Raw genomic sequence first — 13,955 nt, 5'->3', positions numbered from 1 at the left:
GGACAGTTGAGACGAGGATGTTATATTTATGTAAATATGAGAGCCATGATGAGAGGGTAGAACAAGAGTGAGTCTTTCATCTTGAGTATGTGAATATCACATGTTGCGTCCGTTAGCATGAGATGGTTTGAATGTCACTGTCACTGATCAGCAGCCCAGCTCTATAATAAGCTGCACTCACCTGCAAATGTAACGGCCAGAGGGATATGAACAACAACTATTGTATCTATCAATACTCCGAATAATAAGGAGGCCTCATCTTATACAGCAGCTGAATATCTGCATCAATTCTGATACATCATGACCTCTCACTTGAACCCATGTCCAGCTGAAAGCACGGACCCTCCCTAGCTCTTGCCCTAAGATCGGATGGTGACGTCGCCTCCCGCGCCAATCTTCCCACTTTCATGTTCCCCTCTGCTACTTCAAGACTCCAAGAGCCAAGCTCTTGCTCTTGAGCTGCCTTGAAGCTTGTTTCTCCAAAGCTTGGGTTCTGTTGGAGCGTCATCGACCGTATCCTGTTTCCCCCCTCTTTTCCCTCTGTCGATAACCTCCTCCTCTTTCTCCTCTGAATAGCTCAGCTTCAACATCTCCCTCGCATGAGCATCTCCTACGAGCCATGTCCAATCTAAAGGACTTTAGCAAGCCCGGCAGCGGCCACGAAAGCAACTTTGGGTTTGTCCACGAGGGTCAACATTCTATCAATCCCAGCTGACAGCTCCAGCGTCGACTTTGTAATTCACTACAAGGTCCCTGCCGCAGGTAATTCCTCTCCCGCCATTCTCCCTTGCCAAAGACCCCTCCGATAACCAATGACCCCTCCACAGAGCGCGACGAAGCTGAAGCGGGCTTTGTGCAACTCATCCAAGCCCTCACCGCCGTCGGCCTAGCTACCGAAGTTCGCCATGGAGAAAACGAATCCCTCCTCGTCTTTGTCAAAGTCGCATCTCCCGCCCTCTTCGCGAAGCAAGTCTACCGCGCTCGCCTCGGCGACTGGCTTCACGGCGTCCGCGTCTCGGCTCCCCCTAATGATATCGCACAGGCCCTGCAAGATGAGCCCGTCGTCGAGGCCGAACGTCTGCGCTTGATCTACCTCATGATCACCAAGCCCCGGGAGGAGGGCGGCGCTGGAGTCACGCCCACCAATGCCAGGTGGAAGCACGTCGATTCCATCTTTCCACTTCACAGTCATTCCTTCAACAAGGAATGGATCAAGAAATGGAGTAGCAAGTACACTCTGGAACAGACCGATATCGACAACATCAGAGACAAGTTTGGCGAGAGCGTCGCCTTCTACTTTGCCTTCCTGCGGTCCTACTTCCGATTCCTCGTCATCCCGTCCGCTTTTGGATTTGGTGCTTGGTTGCTTCTGGGCCAATTCTCATACCTCTACGCCCTTCTATGCGGCCTCTGGTCTGTAGTCTTCTTCGAGTACTGGAAGAAGCAGGAAGTCGATCTTGCCGTCCAGTGGGGCGTCCGAGGAGTCTCCAACATTCAACGGTCCAGACCCGAATTTGAGTGGGAGCATGAGGCTGAGGACCCCATCACTGGCGAGCCTGTCAAGGTCTACCCGCCTATGAAGCGAGTCAAGACCCAGTTGCTCCAGATCCCCTTCGCTCTGGCCTGTGTCATTGCCCTGGGTGCCCTCATCGTGACCTGCAACTCTCTCGAGGTGTTCATCAATGAGGTTTATAGTGGCCCAGGCAAGCAGTATCTTGTAAGTACCAGTCCTCGCCTCTGAGAGCGCCACTGACCTCGTTAGGGATTTCTGCCCACCATCTTCCTCGTTATTGGAACCCCAACAATCTCAAGCGTCCTCATGGGAGCTGCTGAGAAGTTGAATGTCATGGAAAACTATGCAACTGTAGATGGTAGGAACTCGTATTGTCTCTGGATACGCGGTTGAACTGACCAATGCTAGCCCACGATGCTGCTCTCATCCAGAAGCAGTTTGTGCTCAACTTCATGACTTCTTACATGGCCTTGTTCTTCACGGCCTTTGTCTACATTCCGTTTGGACATATCCTGCATCCCTTCCTTAACTTCTGGAGAGCGACCGCCCAGACCCTCACCTTTAGTGAGAAGGAGTTGCCAACGCGGGAGTTTCAGATCAACCCTGCTCGAATTAGTAACCAGATGTTCTACTTTACCGTGACAGCCCAGATCGTCAACTTTGCGACCGAGGTTGTGGTGCCCTACGTCAAGCAACAAGCATTCCAAAAGGTCAAGCAGCTCAAGTCCGGGTCAAAGGTGCAGGAGGACCACGAGGAGGAGGCCGAATTCCTTGAGCGTGTCCGTGAAGAGTGCACTCTGGAGGAGTACGACGTCTCAGGAGATTACCGTGAGGTGGTGATGCAGTTTGGTAAGCTTACGTTATTGAGGATGCGTGATGCCGCTGTTCTGACTTGCGTGAAGGATACGTCGCCATGTTCTCAGTCGCTTGGCCATTGGCGGCCTGCTGCTTCCTTGTCAACAACTGGGTTGAGTTGCGATCAGACGCACTCAAGATCGCCATCAGCAGCCGGCGTCCCATCCCCTGGCGGACCGACTCGATTGGCCCCTGGTTGACGGCCCTGAGCTTCCTCTCCTGGTTAGGCAGTATCACAAGCTCGGCTATTGTATACCTCTGCAGCAACTCCAAGAACGGCACCCAAGGCGAGCCGTCTCCCCTGAAGGCGTGGGGTCTACTACTGAGCATTCTGTTTGCGGAGCACTTCTTCCTGGTTGTCCAGCTAGCGGTCCGCTTTGTGCTCAGCAAACTTGACAGCCCCGGGCTGCAGAAGGAGCGCAAGGAACGGTTCCAGATGAAGAAGCGACTGCTCGAAGAGAACTTGGGGCAAGAGGCCGCTGAAGAGGCCGCGGCGCCCGGCATTGAGCATAGCGAGAAGATCACTCGTGAAGCCCTGGAGGAGGAGGCCCGACAGGCGTCGATCCGGGGCCATGGAACTCCTGAAGAGATGTAGGTTTGACTTAGGCCCATGTATTTCGGTATACTGACAGGAAGGTGCAGGTTCTGGCAACGCCAACGGGGTATGCAGGAGACAATTGAGGTTGGGCGAAGAATGATTGAGCAGCAAGTAAGTATCTACCCATGCTCAGTACAAGGGTTGAAAAGGCTAACGATGGTGGTAACAGCTTGCTGCCAGCCAAAACGGAAAGAAGAGCGCTTCCGCTGTCCCAAGCGAAAAGGCTTCGTGAAACATTTGATGTGAGGCAATGGGTCAGGAGTTGACACGATGTTGAGTAAGGGTCGACATTGGTTGAGGAGTGACGGGGTTGGGATGGCGACTTGGTGGCATATGGATGGTTACGAGGTTATGATTGGCTTGAACTTTGGGTACTTTCCTGGAATTGAGTTTCGTGCGGTTCGAGATTGAAACCCCTTGAAGGACAGGATATTATCGACCAGTATTTGAAAAGATGGTGCTTGATCTCGGCCAACAAGAGAGCAAAGGCGGGAGATACGTACCTTATTTCGTCGACAGAGATGTAGCAGCCTCATGCGTCACGGGTAACCTTCTAGAACGCCCTGTCGACCCTAATCAAGAAGAGGGCGTGCTAAGGCTGCCTCGCGATCTGGCCTTGGGGGCTTGCTTGGCTTGCTTGGCTTGCTTGGCTCACGGGGACACCCTCCCGCCCGACAAGAGCCACAGCCGTCTGAGGCAGGCGTGCCACCAGCCAAGGCATTCATTGATATTGCCGTTGCGTGGGTGGGTGACACGTCAATGTTCTGGCTGCTCTTGGTTAGGTGAATATACAGTCGTTGAAAGATGCCGCTGCAGCTGGGCGGAGGCTGTGTCGCCCGCTTTGCATGTAGAGGGGAGGGCAGAATCAAGTAGCGGCTGCAAAAGCGTTGTAGATCAGAGGCATACAGTAACTAACGGTGTGCGCTATCATGCCGAGGCAAGGAATGTGTAAAACGGCAAGTCCAGGTTTCTGCGATCGGCGTCTTGGGTTGCGTTTGCCAGGCTCCCCCTGATAGTAAATGTTTCGTGTTCCTGGTCGCAGCAAAGGATTCGACGTTTTGATTTGGTCGTCTTTCAGCTGATCGTGATAGAGACATGTAGAGATGAACATGTCTGAGAGGTTGAAACCCCTCTAGGCAACCGTAGGATCGTCGGACCCCATTGATCAATCAGACTGCTGCTGCCTGTTTATAAAGACTGTCGTCAAGCGCCCGCCCGTTGATTAAGGGCAAAAAGTGATCTGCGCTGTCAAGACCCGATTCGCGAGGTTGCTTTTCCTGCCCTACAGTCTTTTTACCCCATGATTTGGTCCACTGGATGGATGGATCGTCAAGAGGGCCTGGCCTGGTTTGCAGAAAAACCCGACGACATGGACCCTAACTAACTTGACAAGCGTCAGACGTTGTCTTGAGAGTCTGGTTTTTATTATGTGAGATATCTTGGTCCTTTTGATACGCATCTTTTGCTGTTGCTGGCTGACTCGAGACTCTCACTACATGCATCTTGTACTTCCCAAATCTCACATCTCGCAGCTCTGCTTTCGTCAGGCAAGACAATGAATGCCGTGGCAACCAGAAGAAAGAAACACTCCTCCCCCACTGGGATCAACCAGGGGTGTCAAACGCCAAGTCAGGGGCAACTGTGTCGCAGGGTCCAGTTCAAAGTTGCATCTGTAGATGGGAGAGTGGTAATGAACGAACGGTGGGCTTGACCAGAAAGAGGCCTCGGTCAGATGTCTAACCATGCACCATTGCCCAGATCATCGACCGAGCCAAGGACTCGATAAAACGGTGCGAGGTTGCCCACATCGTCCGTTGGTTCGTTTCGTCTCTCGGAGTCTGGAAGAGTAATGGGTAGTGAATAGTGTAAGATCCCCGTCTTCAAAGTCCAATCATCTACCACACGTGCCCGGCGGCAAGTGGGGCACCTACGATTCAGCCGTTCCGCCTTGTCGTGATTTTGCTGGGGTCATGGACCGCTAGCTAATCAGTTCAGTCTGCATCCGAATCTCTAGCAGGTAATTCCTTTCTCCATGAGTGGGAACTTGGGTGTCAAAGCTCTAAAGGTCCTCCGGGGCCCGGAGACCGGCCGGCCAATCGTCCGTCGTCGTCGCACACGCACCCTCATGCGACATGACACGCCCCCCATCCCATGAGAGCGACCTACCATGGATGGCACAGGCGCGGGGTTTGGCTTGTACTGACATCCATCTGGAAACGGCCTCTTCCTCAGCTTGCCCATGTGCTGGTTTGCCCTGGCGAGAGCCCCGGCGAGTGCCCTGGCGTAGTTACCTTTCGGTGGAGTTGAACTCCGACAAGATGGGAGAACCCATGGCTTTTGCCTTGCCTCCCCCTTGCTCCTTGTTGGAGCTCTTCCTTTCCTTCTTCTTCCTTCTTCCCAATCTCGATCCTAGCCTAGTCCTGAGTAGTCCTGCAGAAGCCCATACCATACCGTTGGCTTCCGGGCCCGCTGCGTCTACGTCCTACCCAGGCACCCTTGACGCCTCGTTTATTTCCCTTTTCCATCTCTTTGTCGTGTGATGGTGCCCCCTCTTAGTCTCTTGTTCCCTGTCTGGCGCCCCTCATCCTCTGTCCTCTTATTGACTTACACGCCCGCACACACCCCGTTTGCGACCGTGATCCTTCAACACCACATCCTTTCTCTCTGCTGTTCTGCGACTTGCCATAACGGGTCTTGCTCTCCTCAAGCTCGCCATGGATGACGTCGCCGACCTCGTTGTCACCCCTTTTCGTGACATTGTCGACAAGGGCCGCACAGCTGTTGAGAATGCTGGCGACGACAAGGTCATGCTCAAGGCCGCTCAGAGCCTCGTCAAGGAAGGCGAGCGAGCCCTCAAGAGAATCGAGCCGCTCTGTCGTAAACACCTTGACGAGTATGGCTCCAATTTCCTCGACGCCCTTAAGGAGAATGGTGAGTATCCCCCAGTTTGTGTTTGTCGTTGGGTTGACTGACCATGGTAGACGACATCGCCACCTTCCGTTCAGATTTGACCGAATTGCTGTGGGAGTTTGACGACTATATCGAGCTCGAAGACTTTGAACCCGAAAAGTTTGCCGAGCTACAAGGCCTTTCGCGAAAAGCGGCCCCCAAGATCTACGACATCCTAATGCGCATGAAGCTTGAGGTGCCTATCGACCATGATACCCGCTCCATCATGACACGCCTTTCCGGCCCGCAATCACGCCCAATCTCTCCAGACGCTCCTCCAATCCCACCACTATTTCCATTCTCAGACATGAGAAAGGATTCAGCTTCTCCCGCCAGCGTCCAGCGCAGCGCTCCCGAGTCTGTCACCGACTCCCGCTCCGTCCATGACCCCCCAACCGTCGAAGCAGCTACAGCCCAACTACGGCATCTGATGCAGACGCAATCCGGCCCGGACGAGGGCCTCTATGCCAATATTCCAGAGTCACTCAAGCCTGGGCCTCCGCAAGGACCTCCACCCATGGAGCCGCCTCCAAGACCTCCCTCGGCGAACCCGTGGGACGTCAAGACTCCGCCGCAACACCGGGAGCAACGCTTCCCAGATGACTTTTCGTTCGAGAGGAGGGCACCTGTGGCACCGGTCGAATCCCCAATCGAGCCGATTTCGCCGCCTCTCAGCCCGCAGCGAGCTAGAGAGTCCCCGACATCTCGACCACGACCTCTATACATGGGTTCAGACCGTTCATCTCAAATCAGCAATGATTCGAGACTCAGCCCAACAGGCGCCGAACCCTCATCTTATGAGAGGACTTATAGCATCTTCCCTACTCCTCGCGGCCGATATTCAAACTCCAACTCCATCATGTCCACTTCCATTCCCGAGGATGTCGCGTCGGATAGATCCAGCGCAGGTTACATCGCTCAGCTATCATCGAGGCTCCCCCCACCTCGAACCCATTCGTTGCCAAAGTCTCGTCCAGAGTCAGTCGAGACCAACCAGAGCTCCGTCTTTGACCCTGCTAGAACCGACGGAGTCAACACCCCCCTTACAGAGCACCGCGGGTCTGCTGTTTCGGCTGCCGACTCGAGCCCGACTCTCGGTTCTTCTGAATTAAGCACTCTCCCGCTCAAAGCTCCTCCGGTGAACAACTACCAAGGCATGGTTGAGCTGCCTCAGGTCGTGCGGGTGCCTGAAATTGACAATCTTCCTATTCCTGTCGAGACTGAGACACCTACACCCGAGCACCCTCCAAACCCGTTTGCCGTTGATTGCAAGCTCAGTCCTCAGAGTTCATTCTATACTCACAAGGGGTTCTGCGATGGCGCAAAGGAGATTCTGAATGGAGGAGCCGGTGTCAAGAAGACGGTAAAGGCTGTATGTTTGCTTCCCCTTTCCTCTGATATCACATACTGACCAATGTAGGGCTTCGCTTCTGCTGCTTCCATTGCAAAGTGTGTCAAGTGTCACTTTGAACTTGACTTTAACGAAATTGACTTGGACGTCAACAAAGCAGGTGTGTTACTGAACAATGACTCAACATTGCTCAAATGCTGACTTTCCCACAGCACGCGGCAACTTTATCAAGAATGGCATTGGTTACCGTATCAGGTTCCTCCAGAAAAGCCATCTGCCGACACGACGCTCTGACGATGTCATGTATGGGTGCATCTTTTGCATTCATCAAGGCCGGACCCTTCACGCCAGTGATGCCACAGTCTTTGTCTCCCAAAAGGCCCTGTTTGCCCACTTGGCTCGTCACCCAAGACCTCTGCCAGCCGTTCCCGGATTCACTGTCATTGAAGAGGCCGAAGTACCAGATCGATATCGAAATGACTATGACCTCCATTTCAAGAGCCCTGTCGAGACACATCCCGTGGTGGAAAAGTCAAACGAGATCTGCAACATGCCTACGGCCACGTCCAAGGAGGCGGCACGTAGGATGTACGGTCAAAGGCTCTTGTATGATCGGACGCCAGCGCTCGAGATGGTGCAAGGCGCGAGGATCACCGGCATCGAATGGCCAGCAAAATACCTGGGAGAGTGGTGCATGGGCTATCATGATGCTGTCTACGCCTCTGTGCCATTTGAGATAATGAGGCTCGATCCTCCATCTCCCGAGAATATCAAGATGGATGGGACCAGCCCAACTCAAGTCACGGCGAGGTGGAGGTTCAACGTCAAGGACAAGACAAAGGGTGATTGGCTCAAGTTTGAGAAGGACGAGATCATCACCAATATCAGCTGTAAGTTTCCTGCCCCAAGACTGATCCCGTCATGTATATCCCCACACCTTCAAAACACACCCAACCTCTTTCCCTTTTATCGGCATCTTGAGTTCCGTGACCGGCCGACCGGGCCCACCACAGCCGGGTCCGGGTCCGGGGCACCGCATGTGTATCATGTGACAACCGCTAACCTCAACACAGATCCGTATCAGGAGTTTTGGTGCTGGTCTGGAACAAATCAAAAAGGCAAATGGGGAATATTCCCACAGGCCTTTATCGATATTGGTACACTGAGAGACTTCGGCGTTGGTTCCGATCGAGCAAGCGTCATTAGCAGCGAGAAGAACAAGCCCACAGGCGGTGTCTTATCCCGGTTCTCAACTCGCAAGTCGGGACGATCCGGGAGAAGAAGTAGCGTAGCAGGTTCGGTGGGAAGTAACGAGATACTACCCCCTCCGACACCAGTCCCCGGCATGTACGGACGTGAGTGACTGGATCAGGGAGGATATAATGGATGATGGGACACGGGTAATGACGAGCCACGCTTGAGTGGTCGTATGGATGGATGGGCGTCGGGAATAACTGGTCGATATACCCCAAAGGTCTTGGTTTCCTTTGTTTTTCCCCCTTTGTTGCATATCTTTTCACCTTTGTATATTTTTGTCAGGTTACCAAGCATCAGGCCTCAAGGACTTGACAACTGACAGTGTAGAATATCAAATTGAGCCATATCTGTATGGCTTTGACGATGCCTGCGTTCCTTTTGGTTTGCGTTATGTTAATGATCACCACCCTACATGACAATGCAGAATAGCTGGATAGGTATGTTGCGAGGTTGCCTACGATGAATCCAAAGACAAGCCAGGCTCAACTTTTCTTATTCAAGGACGTGTTTATGTTGCCTAGTATTATGTCCTTAGATGATGAATATTGGAGTGAGACAGCGGCTAAACTTTTCAAGTCATAAGTTTTCCGAGTTGACCCCTGACCCCTATCTTCAATACAGTCAACCCCCCAGGAGATATGGAGTATCTTATGGTATTGCAAGGTGGCTTGCTATGGCCCGAGTGTCTATTGAACCCTCTTGCTCTTTCGCTTTTTCAGAACAGTCCTCAACACTCCGAGGGCAGCGAGTTTCATGTCACTATCCGGAAGGCAACTGAGATCAAAGTTGCCGCTTCAAGGTCACCTCTATCACAAGGGATGATTCAATAACAGACACATCCATCTTGAGTTTAACCCGGGCCAACAACCCATCAAGTCACGGAGAGAACAAATTCAGAGAAAAAAAGGGCAAGTCTATTATTACTCCCTGTAATAGCCATCCATCCATGTTGAATCGCTCGCCTGACTCCTAGGCTATCCCTTCCCTCTGCGAAACGCCAACCCAACCCCCATCCAGGTCAACTTCGCCAGGAAGCAAGCCTCAGGTGCAAAAAGAACAAGCAAGCAAAATCCTTCGCTAGCCGAACGCTTCCATTTCCATCCGTATGAACCCAACCAGACATGCCGAATGCATGATGAAATCAACTCGAAATCTTTAAATCATGAACAATGAAAAACAAAAACGAAAAAAAAGAAACGAGGTCTGTGTGTATCCACTTCCCTCTCGAGGCAGGGCCGCAGCCTCTTCCAAATCTCGTGCGTGCTCAAGACGCACCTCCATGGGGGTATCATTCGACGTCTCTGGTAGGAAATAGTGGTGATGGTACATCTGCGCATAATAAAGAAACAGGCGAATAACGAACGCAAAGGAAAAACAGGTCATAAAGTCGTTAAATAGGCTTCTTGATCAGCCTCATCCATCGGTAATATCCAAGTTGTCCAGCCATATGTTGATGGCATCATGAAGTAGGTTTCGGGATGATGTGTTTCTCGCATTGCCATTTGTCTCGAGGTGCCTCTTCTCGCGCACGTCGATAACTTCGCGAATGCAGTCTTCCAGCGCAGAGAGCACCACAGTCTTGCACTGGACACGGGGAATCTCCAAGGGTGCATTGGGCAATGCCGGTGTCTCGGGCACTGTGATGGAGACAGGCTCCTCAGCTTCGGTGCTCATGCGGACCTCGCTATGTGTCTGCGATGAGGCCAGTGAGTGGTCCTTGCTAGTATCCTGGTTGAGGCTGATGACCCTCTCAACAGCCTCAGTCAGAGTCTCGTCCGAGTGTAGCACAGGCTCCTCGATCCACTCCTCTTCCAGCTGGGTCTCATAGGGGAGAATCGAGGGAGTCAAAACTCCTCCATATGACGTGGAGAAGGCTGCAGGTCCGGAAGCTGGCCGATCAACTGGTGCCCGTGGCTTCACCAGTCGGCGATAACGGAGACGAGTAATCGAGTTAGTTGTAGTGTCAGCAATCATGACACAGCTCACCTCCACCCAACGCTCCGAGAGGTCGAGCAGAGGGAAAGCTGGGGCAGGGGTTGGCTCGGCCCGAAGAGACGCTTTGACCTGCTCCATGAGGTCCTCCTGAGGGGGGATTGCTTGAACTGCGAAGTCGGGGTGATAGCGATTGAGCCAGCCCGCAGCATTGAGCGGGAGGTCTCCATCGATACACAGGCGGGAAGCTTGTTCAAAAGAATCTAGTCCTCCTTGGAATCCTGGGGTGGAAAGATAGCCACTGCTGGAGGGAGAGCTGATTGCAGACTCAAAAGATGTCATGTAGTCCGGGAAAGAAATGTCCACGTCGATGACCCCGTCATCGGCATTAATGGATGTCTTGACCGGTGACTCGAAAGCACCATTGGGATCTGGTGTTCGTTCCGGTCGGATCGATGGTTCCCTACTGTGACCCTTGCATTCTCGTGGTGTGCCCGTCTCGCGAGCCTCCGTCGAAGGACAAGCAGCCGACGACGAAGGGGCGTGGAGGTCTTCGCCAAGAGCCACTTCCTCCACCATTTGAGATAGTTTGTCTGTCCTGGGGAAAGCCTGCTTGGTGGGGGACTTCGGATCTATCTGTCCGTAGCTGCTGAGTGTGGTGGAATCTCGGCGGCGAGTGCTCCAAAGACCACTGATAACGCTGCCCCAGCGCGAGCTCTGGCTCCTCGAGTCGCTGCTGGCATTGCTCATCCCACCCGTGCTCTCTCCTCGCTTGAGGGAGCGCTTCAGGTCATCCGTGGCCACGCTTCCACTGCTGCTCGGTCGAGGCCTCCTATGCGTATCGACGCGCTGAATAGTGGAAAAGTGCGGCACCGTGGTTTCGGGCAGAACGGTCGTGGTGGTTGCGGCACTGCTCTTCCTGCTAACCATGTCGCTACCAAACATGCCAAAGTTAGATGGTCGGATTGAGGCAGCATCCGAAACGCGGCGTTCATGATTACGATCCATGGTAAGGTGAGCTAGCTGCATGGGCACAGCAGAAGCCCTTGCGCTCTGACTGGTTGTCCGAGAGTGAGAAGCTCGACGAAGTCCAGTACGACGATTAATCTTGCGGCGGAGAGACTCCTCTCGAAGAACGGGGATCACAAAGGTCGGAGGAGAGTTCGAGAACGTGCCGACTGAAGTCGATGTGCTAGGACGATGGGCCCGGGTCGTAGGAATCTGGGAATTCGCGGGGAGGAAGGCCGAGAGGAGAAAGATCATGCGTCGAGCAGCCATCTTATCTTCAGAGACAATGATTGTCCGTGCCGGAAGGGACAGATCCTCCTCGTTTCGGTTCTTCTGCTGCAAAAAGAGGCGTCTTCGGTACGAAGGGGGGCAAAGAGCCTGAAGCCAGTCGGTGTGAGTAGCGAGAAACCCGGTCAGGAGGTTGTAGAAGAATTGGTTTTGATGGTCGATCCCAGAAGTCCACTTGCACGTCCATCGAGCTTCATCGCGCCATATTCCCCATCGCCCCTGACCGGTAACGACTCTGGCCGCGCTTAGGCCCATGACAATTCTATGTCTCGCGGCATCCACCTCGCCCGCAACATTGGCATCATCCGCAAGACAGTTAGGCCACAATGATACCAGCTTTGTGGTGCTCTTCGGGGGCTTAACCCGAGGCATATCAGGGCGTCGGTCCGAGAAAGACGGCGTCCTGCCGGTTTTGTTCGAGGTGACTGAGGTCGCCATGGCTCCGGGAGAAGAAATATCGACGTGTCTGAGCATCGTTCCTAGAATGGTTGCAACTACGGATTGGAGATGCGTCAAGGTCCTCATGATAATGTCCCAGTGCCGGGTTAGGGAATCGATTCGGTCCTCCATATCGACTGAGAAGTTTGACTCGGTTCCATCGCCGTAGTTACCAGAGCCAACCATGGCCCATCCTGAAGGTCGAGCTGAGCTAAATGATGAAGAGAAGAACTCCTGGTCGTAGGAACTGGATTCGCGCTGTTTTGACTGGGATGCGGCAGGCGTACGCGTCGAAGGGGGAGCAGCGGGGAGCTGAACAACTAGAACCACGGCATACATTGGTGTGCGCCGTTGCTTGGGCTGCGGCTTCTTCTTCTTTGGCGCAGATTCGTCATTCGTCGAAGGAAACGGGAAGCCGGCGCTTTCGTCTGCGTAGCGGCTCGGAGGCGAGACGTTGGTGTCGGCGTCATCTGCAGCTAGATTCACGGGGAAGAGGCGAGTGATGAGGACCTTCTTTTTCTCACTCTGGCGTGGTGTATGAGCATGAGCATGCGCTGCACCAGAGACGTTGGTTGGTGAGAAGGTCGTTGAGGAAAACGACTGCGAAAGACGGCTGGAGCGAGCACTGGAGCGGCCAATGGAGCTCCTACCATCACCTAGAATACCGCCGGAGGGATCGACAGGTCGGGAGTCGCCTGGTACTACATGTACCTTTGTTGAGGTCCCCTTGTAGGACATCAACTCCGAGTTTCCAAAAATGCAGCTAGAAAAGGTTGCCAGTTCCTCCCGATACTCACGCGCAGCTTTCTGACCGTCCGTCTCAATATGGACCTGGCTGCGTCCCTGCAAGGAAGCTCGACGGTCAAAAGCGCCTTGCCGCGGAGGCGGTTGAGGACCCTCGGGCTGGATGACGAGGGGGCGCGAGAGTTGACTAAGACTGCTCTTGCGCGGTGAGGTTGGAGTACGGCGAAGCTCTTGAGGAACAACGGGCCTTTCTATCGGAGACACTGGAGGAGCTGGATGACTGTCAAAGAGGAGAGAGGCGTTGGTAGGACCTAGAGCATCCTGCATAATAATGACACGGACGTCGCGCACATCGAGGTCGACATCGCCGCTATAGTCGAAAGCGTTGGCTGTGGATGTTGCCGGGGTAGTTGGGGTTGTAGATAGAGGAAACACCTGGTCATTGCGGTGTTGATATAAAGCTTGAGCGTCTGGGAAAAGAAGATTGCGAGTATGAATATCCTCCTGAACAGATTCAAGCGAGGATACCGGCCTCGACGTCTTGGCCGTCGCCTGAGAGGGCGTGACCGAAGGACCGCCGGAGCCCAGGTGCAAGAGCCGGCCGAGCATGTCGGGGGCGGCACCAAGGGAAACGGGCGGCAGTGTTGGGGTTGGTGAAGAGGGCGGCCGTCGAAATTAATTACGACGGCGAGCCATCATCAGGGAGAAGGACCAAATATTCTGAGCTGGGCGTAATCGCATAGTAACCACGGCGCGTGGCATGTGAAGGTGATGGAACGAACAAGCTTCCAGTAGAGTTGCCCAGCTAGCGGAACAAGCGGGCGCAAGGTGGCGGGCAAAGCCCAGGGCAGGTCCTAGAGGGCGACAGATCCGGGGATGGAGGTGATTTATGAGCTTTGTTTGTTTGCTAGATGCAAGCAATGGATGAATGAACCGGAGCTCACGACGTCGCGAGAGCAATGAGGTGGCGGCGTCAGGGAGCTTGATTGCTGTGGCGCGTGCGTCCACACACAGGGAGGCAA

At 53.8% G+C, this 13,955-nt stretch overlaps 3 protein-coding genes across 3 annotated transcripts; 2 read left to right on the top strand and 1 right to left on the bottom strand.

Moving 5' to 3' along the window:
• Positions 1 to 619: 619 nt before the first annotated feature.
• Positions 620 to 3,198, top strand: LRP88_13663 (calcium-activated chloride channel-domain-containing protein; the record flags this gene model as incomplete). The annotated part of the gene is made up of 8 exons (XM_083250021.1): positions 620 to 675; positions 725 to 762; positions 828 to 1,687; positions 1,763 to 1,871; positions 1,922 to 2,362; positions 2,416 to 2,959; positions 3,011 to 3,077; positions 3,136 to 3,198. 8 exons carry the CDS (start codon positions 620 to 622, stop codon positions 3,196 to 3,198), a joined length of 2,178 nt encoding a protein of 725 aa, XP_083094355.1.
• A 2,482-nt stretch (positions 3,199 to 5,680) lies between these two features.
• LRP88_13662 (uncharacterized protein) lies at positions 5,681 to 8,629 on the top strand (the record flags this gene model as incomplete). Its single annotated transcript, XM_083250020.1, has 6 exons — positions 5,681 to 5,897; positions 5,948 to 7,201; positions 7,259 to 7,284; positions 7,336 to 7,426; positions 7,479 to 8,156; positions 8,340 to 8,629. The coding sequence occupies 6 exons, from the start codon at positions 5,681 to 5,683 to the stop codon at positions 8,627 to 8,629; spliced, it is 2,556 nt and encodes an 851-aa protein (XP_083094354.1).
• A 1,307-nt stretch (positions 8,630 to 9,936) lies between these two features.
• Positions 9,937 to 13,542, bottom strand: LRP88_13661 (folliculin-interacting protein N-terminus-domain-containing protein; the record flags this gene model as incomplete). The annotated part of the gene is made up of 1 exon (XM_083250019.1): positions 9,937 to 13,542. One exon carries the CDS (start codon positions 13,540 to 13,542, stop codon positions 9,937 to 9,939), a length of 3,606 nt encoding a protein of 1,201 aa, XP_083094353.1.
• Between the last annotated feature and the right edge of the window lie 413 nt (positions 13,543 to 13,955).

The sequence above is a fragment of the Fusarium phalaenopsidis genome (genome assembly GCF_050370095.1).
Source record: "Fusarium phalaenopsidis strain FUZ10S chromosome Unknown contig_32332, whole genome shotgun sequence".
In the NCBI taxonomy this organism is placed as follows: Eukaryota; Fungi; Ascomycota; class Sordariomycetes; order Hypocreales; family Nectriaceae; genus Fusarium; species Fusarium phalaenopsidis.
Note: the sequence above shows the minus strand (reverse complement) of the source record. Positions and strands in the feature narration are given on the sequence as shown.